This window comes from Danio rerio, chromosome 8 (assembly GCF_052040795.2).
Source record: "Danio rerio strain M-AB ecotype USA chromosome 8, GRCz13ab, whole genome shotgun sequence".
Taxonomy (NCBI): domain Eukaryota; kingdom Metazoa; phylum Chordata; class Actinopteri; order Cypriniformes; family Danionidae; genus Danio; species Danio rerio.
In genome coordinates, this window is record NC_141028.1 from 33,610,612 (window position 1) to 33,620,000 (window position 9,389).

The following is a 9,389-nucleotide window of genomic DNA, read 5'->3' on the forward strand; positions in this document are numbered from 1 at the left end:
GATGTCAGGCGATTGTTATTGTTGCTAGGTAACGGACGCACGCAACGCGTGCAGTACAGCGCATTCAGCCATGGTTTTCGGTGAGCCAGATCGACACTCTTCAGATCAACACGCATGATCACTTTCATCAAATTTGCTTAAACTAAGCATTCTAAAGCGTATTTTACAAGCAAGGGTTCTGAAACAACAATGTGCTTTACAAAAGTTGTGTGTAAGGGGAAACATGTCAAGCTTAATGACACATTTCACGTGCAATCGCTCCCTCTGGCACTCGCTCCTTCTGTGACGGTGCTGCGCGCATCAGTTCCCCGCATTTGTCAGAAGTTGATGCCCAAATTGACAAAGGTAATAAAAAGATTAAACTTCAGTCATGTTCATGTTGTGAAACACAATCAAAATGTCCACTGTTGATGATATTAGACTTCTGTTTTCAATAGCAATTTTAACACTTTTAATACAGGAAGTCCTCGGCTAAGCAGAGACCTTTATTAATCAGAAAACTAGTGTACATAGTTTCACATCAGGAAATGCAGTCTTTAAATTACAAAAAGTCGGCAAGTACCAAAGAATAGATGTAAGACATTGATCAAACGTAGTTTTCAGTCACGCTTATGTAAGTCATATTCAACTCGTTTAGTTTTGCCTTCATTCATTTTTGATTTCCGTCTTCAACACATGATTTATTTACAACACATTTTTAAACATAAGTTTAACTAACTCATTTCTAATATCTACTGTTTTATCTTCCCCATGCTGACAGTCAGTGCATAATATTTTACTAGTTATTTTGCAAGACAGTTGTATTCAGAAAAAGGCCCCGTTTACACTAATGCGTTTTAGTTTGAAAACGCATAAGTTTAGCTATGGTTACGCTATCCGTCCACACTACGCTGGAGTTTTCCAGCGCCGAAAAACGGAGCGTTTTGGAAATGCTGAAGAGGCCATTTTCATTTTAAAATGCTGCTGCTCCGTCTCAGTGTGGATAGGGAAAACGGAGACATCTGAAAACGGAGGCAGTGCTGCAGACATTCGCCTATCTGATTGGGGCTTTTCCTCAATATTAAGTAGCCTACACACAGTTAAAGTTTTGCATCCTCTCCTCGCAAGTTCAGATTTTGCAAGTTTGTTATGGAAAACAGACTCCTAAAAACATATCGGATAAATCTTCAAAGGGAACGGTGTACATTGTTTATATTTTTTTTTACAGAATTTTTTTTTTTAGGAAACACTGTGGAAAAATTTCAGAAACATTAATTTAAATGAATGGGAGGGCAAAATAAATTGACTTCAACTGTAGGCCTATCTGTTAAAGTTTACAGGTGCAACAATGTGCCTTGATGTACTTTACATTTCGAATGTTCGAAAGGTGTTATCCTACACCAATACAAAGTTACTTGTCAAATAAACTAACAAGGAAGATTATTTTGAGTTTAAGTGATTTAATCATTTTGTTTATGAAGACTGCAGAGTGATGCATGGAAAAAAATGACTTCGAATAATTTTTAAAGTATTTTTTGATATATATGTTAAAATGTGCTCCCAAAAGTACGTGTCGCCCCCAACAGGTTAATAGTAAGCTACTGTAATTTCAAAATGCAAATCTTAAATTCATGCTAACCAACAAATGATCAAAGGAAATATATGAATGTAATTCAAATATTTAAAATATGAATTGATGGTTACTTTAAACTTAAATTATATTGTTCTATTAAAATTATTTTTTAAAAGATTTTTCTAGAGTCATCCACCATAATTTCGTGGCTAAAAGTATCAGCTCAGGCACTGTTTTGGCACCGGTATAGTTTTAAAAGTATCGATTTAGCACCGGTATCGAAATAATCCCAAACGATACCCACCCCTAATCGTGACGTACCAACGTCAGTTGTGTTGCTTCACTCCCATTTATGAATTATCTCACATAGCATCATTGCATAGAGTAGCGTGCATCGAACGCGCACTTCAGATTCTCACCGGAAGTCATCCGGGTACTTCTCGCATAGGTGTTTTTTGAATGCTATGAATTCGGACATACTACTCGACTCGCATACTATTTTTTAGCATACTATATAGTATGAAAGTATGCAATTTCAGATGCAGCCTTAGCTACCAGTTTGAATGAGAACATAATGAGTTTTTATGACACGCTACACAAGATGAAACTATTGAATCTTGCCTCTCAATGCCCAAATATCATTTATAAATCCCCATGACACCCTATGTCAAGCAAACTTTTCCAAAATAGGGACATAATCGAGAAATCTGAACCGGGCTTAAGAGACCAATCACTCTGACTAGGATGGAAATAGGCCAATGAAGTACTAATGAGTGGAATCTTCATGCAAAGCCACACCCGTATATAATTAGGTATTCTCTGCAGTACAGGACCTGATAGACTCCCACATTATCAACAAAAGAGCATTTTATTTTAACCTGTGGGACTCATACTTCAGAATTTATTCAATTCATATTTATTTCTATAGTGCTTTTACAATGTAGACTGTGCCAAAACAGCTTAACATAGAAGTTCTAGTTAGGGCTGCTTGATTTTGGGAAAAACCATAATCACGATTATTTTGGTCATAATTGTAATCACAATTATTCAAATCAACTATCAGTTGAAGTCAAAATTATTAGCCCTCCTGTGAATTTTTTTAAAATAAATATTTCCCAAATGATGCTTAAAAGAGCAAGCAATTTTGACGGTATTTCCTCTAATATTTTTCTTCTGGAGAAAGGCTTATTTGTTTAATTTTGGCTAGAATAAAAGCAGGTTTAAATATTTTGAAACTCATTTTAAGGTCAATATTATTACCCCCCTTAAGCACAATATTTTTTATTGTCTGCAGAAGAAACTACTGTAATACAATGACTTGTCTAATTACCCTAATGAAGCCTTTGAATAGCACTTTGAATCTGAATGCTTGTTGTTTAAAAAATATCTAGTAACATATAAAGTACTGTCATCAAAGCAAAGATAAAAGAAATTGGTTATTAGAAATGAGTGATTAAAACTATTATGTTCAGAAATAAGTTGAAAAAAAACTTCTTTCCATTAAACAGAAATTGCGGAGGGAAAAAGCGGCTAATATTCAGGAGGGCTAATAATTCTGACTTCAACTGCATACATTTATTTTCCTCCCTGCAAAGGAAAGATAAATAAATACACAAGAACAAAAATATGAAACAAATTGTGCTTTAAGCATCTTCACTATAAGAAAAAAAATTTAGCTACAAAAGTCCTTCAGTCAAGAGCAGTAAGGGATTTTCTCCTTTTGTTGTTTGATTAATAATGATAAAAACAGGTGACAGCAGGGACATTGTGCACACTTTAATGGTTTCTCTTTCACATATCTTTTGATTACACAATTGAGGGTTAATATGAATAATCACCAAACACCGTGTTTTGACACCTATTTCACCATTAAAGTGCTCGCATTAAGACAACTTTTTAGATGATATGCTCTACTCGTCTCAGTGTGCGACTGCGAATGAGACCGAATGCTGACCGCATGCTTCTGACGGTGTGCGCGCCGCACACACACACACACAAAGCATGCAGACTTTTATGCGGACTTGCTTTTAAGAGCAACAAATGTGTACAACTGGAAAAGGGACAGTATATGATGCAATAATCGTTAATCTCGATTAATGGTTTTTCATAATCATTAGAAGCTAAAATTGAAATCGAAAACGGATTTTCGATTAATTGCACAGTCCTAGTTCTAGTAAATTGAAACCATGTCAGTTCAGTTTTCAGAGTTGAAGTACAGTTTAGTTCAGTTCAGTGTGGTTTAATTTTCGCTGCTGAAAGTCCAAACACTGAAGAGCAAATCCATCGATGTGCAGCTCCACAAGTCCCAAACCAAGCAAGCCAGTGGCAAGAAACTAAACTTTACCAACTGATGAAAGTGAAGGGAAAAAAAAACCTAGAGAGAAACCAGGCTCAGTTGGAAGTGGAAGTTTAGAAGTGAGTAATGTAATGCTTCCTCACTCGTGGCCCTGACAGACAGGTTGCATTGAAGAATAGTACATCCTTTTACCATGAGCTCCCTGCAGGGTCCAAGTAGTCGAGTAAAGCTCACACACCACTTATTGCCTCTAATCTTGAAAAGTTATGCTTACTAGGACAGGCATTTTTATTTTGTCATACTGCCTTATCACCGGTACATCAGTACATCTGTCCCTTTAGTTCGGCTTGCACGTAGTCTGTCAGCCTTGTTAATGTTGTCCCTAAACTAGAGATGCATCTGTTTATTCTGTTCACTCTTCTATTAAATTTGTCATAAGCCAATCCCTAGCTGGAGTTTCTCTGACAGTCTGATTCGACAACACTTCAAGTCACCTCCAGATTAAGGAGAATGGTAAACTGAAACTGAGAAATAGAAATAGCAGTCTAGGTCCCTTCACGGTAACACACCATGGTACTTTTTCTATGCAACAGTTCTTCTTTTGGTAAACCAATGTCTTTCCCCGTGAGTCCCTCTGTTTTAGGTTGGCCGGCTCTTGTCTGGTTGTAAAAGTTGGGCCAGAGTACATATTTTTCGGCTTGGGCGCAGAACACTTGTAGTGTGAATGCATAGTGTGCCTGATCACAAAACTGAAGATGCAACTTCACTTTTAAGGGGCTGTTTCATACGGATTAATTAATCATGCTTACTTTTCAATGAACGTGAATTGTCATAGATTATCAAAGATGCAAAAACCTTGCAATTCTCTAAATACAGGCAGCACAATGACTCTTATTAACATTTATGAGGGTCAAAAAGGGGTACATATGTTAAGGCAAAAGATTTGACTTTGTCACTGCATCCCAAATGATCAAAATAATACAAATCAATATAACTAAAGCAATGTCCACTGTACTGAGCGAGAGCAACACCTCATCGATGACATAAGCGTGCTCGGAAAGTAAAAATGGAGTGAGTGCGGGCCTTCAGGGGAGAGGGGACAATGACGCCCTGGCTTGCTTCAAGACAACTGTGCCTAGTACAAAGGTGGGTAGTAACAAATTACATTTACTTCTTTACATTTACTTGAGTAAAATTGTTGGGTAACATGTACTTTTTGAGTACTTTTAAGTTTACTTTTACTCAAGTAAAATATTACAGAAAAATCATTACTCTTACTTCACTACATTTAGCGGCATTCCTCCGTTACTGTCAAATGACAATAAATATGATTATGCATGCTGTACATCGAACTGACATCGCAATTTATAGCCTACATGAATTCCAACTCAAACCTGAAAAAAGTAGTGGTAAGTGTCAAAATTGTCCCAATTTGAACCTTATTAATGGTAACTATGGGAGAACCAAATACTACTGCTTAATGAAATATCTGATTACCCAGTTCATATTAGTCATTCACAATGTTAACCATTAAAAAAAAAAAACACTTAAAGAAAAATTTTCTGCAAATACTTTGTTTGAATTTTGGATACTTTACCCACCTCTGGCCTAGTGTGAGTTCATTGTCAGTTAGCTATACTGTACGGTCAATATATCATTATATATATAAACATTATATATTATAAACATTATTTTCCCAACAAGTCTGTGGTCTTCGCAGCACCCTTTTTATTTGGACTAGGAATGCTTTCCCAACAAACTGTTTTAAAATAAACTTTGCAATCTCTTGTAAGCTAGGAAACCTGTAACAATCCCTTGAAAGCTAGGTAACCTGCATACCCCATAATTATTCTGATTACTGAACTTGTAATGCAGGCCTCCGGTTACGCTTTTGGTGGCGCTTTGCCTGCACATGCTTTTGCATGTCATAATTGCCCCCAAACTCAATACTTGGTTCGGTGGTTGTGATGTTTTCAATAGAGACCTCATATTACATTATGACTCGTCATATATATACGGGAGTGGTCTTATGTACAAAATTCATTGGTCAAATTTTATTGTGACTCAGGGTGATTGTCTCCAACTCTAGTTGAAATCCTCACACGATCATCACACCATTTTGTCTCCGTCCCCTCTTTTATGCAATGTGGTACATTTGAAATGTACACACTAGAAAGGCTCATCCTTTTTCTGAGTCTCTGGTTTATCTCTTCAAAAGTCAATGTACCAATTAGAGTTTTAAGCCTTAAAATCCCCTTAAAAAGTGCTTATCAAAAAAGGATTCTTAGATAAGTTACTACTCCTCGAGCCATTGGTAGCTTGCTTTGGTCCAAGGTTTTTCAGAGGGCAAAAAAAAACATCAGAGGCTCGATCAAGCCCTGAAAATTACTGTGAAAAAGAGACTGCTCCGAACAAGCACTAGCAGACTGGCTTTAGGCAACAGAAACACGGCTAATGAGCATTTTGACAGAACTCACCTATATTCTCCACTGTAAAGCAGGCCTCATCATAGGTTGTGTTCTGAGGAACCGAGCGCAGCTGGATGCAGTAGGAGGTCCAGATTCGTGTGAAGGTCTTGTTGAAGTAGCACTCGTTTTTCACAGTCTGCGTGTAGTCAGGGCACTCATACCAATCACTGGACAGGGCTCTGGACACCAATCCATAATAAAAACCAAAGTTTTAGAAACAATCCACTGCAGTACATAAAGCTGACAATCTATTTAGAAATGACAATAAAAATATGAAATGACAATATTTTACACTAAAATAATGCATATGTGTGTTCTACACCACAATTTTAAACAGAATTTGATCATTTATTTTACATTTATTATTAGAGTTTTTACGCATGTAACATTTATGACCACATATTGAGTGAACACTTGTTATTTGTACTTTGAGAATCCCCATCATGAGACTATTAAGAAGTACAAATATCTGACTACAAGTGACAGCTAAAGAATGATACTACAAATAAAGCTGAATACAAGTGATGGAATACTACATCATATTTTACTATCTGAAATGTGCTGTGGCTTATATTCCAAGTCAACTTACATAAAGCAATTCATGTAAAGGAAGCACAACATTTTATGCACTTGGATTTGAGTCAAATGAGACAGACATTTACATCTTGTACAGGGCATTTCCCACATTCCACTAGTTTCAGTTTCAATTTAAATGAACTTCAGGCCTAAATTATTTAATACGTTTTTAAAAAAGCCACTAAAATTTCAGTCTGTTTTATACTTTATTAGTAATATGTACATTATTTCTGAATAATATTTTAAAATTTGACACATTTTTTTTGTTTCTTCCCTCACCAATGTTGTTCGGTACAACCAAAAAAAAAACACATATTTAAATATAAAGAATCCGCATCATCTGCACCTCTATCTATTAGTGTCTTCATGAAACCTGGTATTTTGAGGATGTTTGTCTCACTTTGTCTGATAGAAAATCCTGAGGGCTCCAGGCTCAGAGAGGTTCTGGAAGGTTCCAGAACTCCACCAGCAACGAAAAGTCACCTGCTCGCTGGAGCGACAGCCTGTTAAATGAGGTCCTTTGTTTGCATCTGACGCTGAAAGAGAAGGGAGCATGGAACAAACAGTATAACATCAGGTATAAACCATTAGAGAATAGTATAACACATCAATCAATTTGTCTTATAATGTACTGTTTGTACAGGCATAATTGGGGTGTTTAGTAAAATGTAGACAAGCACGTGATTTTGCCCTTTCATTTTTATTTAACAGACAAAAGTACAAAGCAAAATGCAAGTGAACAGAATTTAGAATTTCCAAATTAATATTTTTTAAAACAATCCACAATAAGCACAAGCACAAGGAATCTCTATATCTTGATCATGGAAAACATTTCATATCAAAAGTAACATGAAAGTAAGGATGGGCTGGAATAAGATTCTGACGGTATGATAACCTTGGATAAAAAAATAAATTAAATAAAAATCACGGTATAATGGTGTTAAATATATTCATTTTAAATGTCTGGGGTAAAAAAAAACTACATTTTCACCATTGAACACAATATATTTTATATAAGAAACATTTCAAATATTTTGGAACAGTAGATTTTGTTGTGGAGGGTCCTTTTCTGCTAGAGAAAATGTTGTCAAACAAACTAAATAAAATAATCATGCAAACCCCCTTCCCACCACCCCCAAAAACAAACAAACTTCTATTTACCATAGGAAGGGTATAACAGCAATGACTCTAAAAACGGTTATTGTCCCATGCCTATAAAAAAGTTCAGGAATACTAAAAATTTCTGCAAAGTCACCACTAAATGAGATCTTACAACTACCACATACACAATTGTAAAAAGATTCAGAGCACACAGAGAAAGAAAAACAGACATTAAGGACTCAGATTCAAAGATCAAAGGGTCCATCCAGACATTCATGAGCTACGGTACAAATGCAAAAACCACACGTCTGTTACATGTCATAGAAGGGTAGCAAAGCAAATGTGCAAAGGTACAATTGGCATTAGCTGTGCTTCCATCCATCTATTTTTATGCACATTTATGAGATGCGGATAAAACTGGTTGATGGAAACGCCAAGATGCCCATGCATTTTGAAAATGCGAATAGAAAAAACATAACTGAGTAGGATAAACTTTTTACTTGATTTGAAAAGATGAATAACTACGATGGAAACACTTTTACTGAACAAACTCCAGCATGCGCAATAAAAAAGGTCATGTGATTTTGTTATAAGAGATCATGTGTTGATAAAAATGTGCGAGTGGACAAACAAGCAGAAAATATTTACGAAATTCAATTTAGTTGCTTAGTAAAAAAATTGTAAATGTTTTTTTCTTGGTACTGTTTTCAATTAAAGAAAGGTTAAAGTCTGCTCAAGCCAGAATTTGCTGCAAACTATGATTTCAGAATCATGCATTTCAAATTGTAACAGAATACCGAGTAGAGGCGGGGTTTTATTTTAGGCTCCTCCTGTTAGTGTTCGAAGGGTTGTAGCTATGCATATCTTACCCCAAACCATCAAACTGACATCATCAGAGAAGGATTGCCATTCCAGATCAGAAGCAAATGGTCAGATTTTGATTAAAATTACCAAAACAAATACTTTTTTCAATGATTTCATGCAGACTTTAAAGAGCATGAACCAAAATATTCAAAACAAAATATTCAAACAAATATTCATTTATTATAGCATTTTACAACTTCTTCAGAATCCGGCTTGTACTGTGTGTTATCTATTAGCACATTGTCAGTTCCCTCCTCTGCATCTGAGCTCCTCTGGTGCCAAGTTTACCAGCAGTCCTCTGCCGTCCTCTGCGTTTTGCGCAGCCATAAATAAATCTTAGAGGGTGCAATTGATTTCTCCCCCTCTATTTCTTCGCTCCTTGCCTAACTGCAGTATAAATCAGCACAGCTAACACATGGCACCAAATCCGCGAGGTATCAAGATTTTCTATGACACCCTGTTTTCATTCGATCCCTTTCTAAATTGTGCCTGTAAGAGCTTCAATTTATGGTGGATTTGGGAATGGAGAGGA

At 36.1% G+C, this 9,389-nt stretch overlaps 1 protein-coding gene across 1 annotated transcript in view; it reads right to left on the bottom strand.

Moving 5' to 3' along the window:
• The window catches only part of ghra (growth hormone receptor a), a 77,589-nt gene that overhangs the window by 13,155 nt on the left and 55,045 nt on the right, over nt 1–9,389 (bottom strand). The window contains exons 3-4 of the mRNA NM_001083578.1: nt 7,293–7,428; nt 6,326–6,495 (exon numbers count right to left, since the gene is read on the bottom strand). Coding sequence (NP_001077047.1) covers nt 6,326–6,495; nt 7,293–7,428 — 306 coding nt within the window. The remainder of the gene's footprint in view (nt 1–6,325; nt 6,496–7,292; nt 7,429–9,389) is intronic.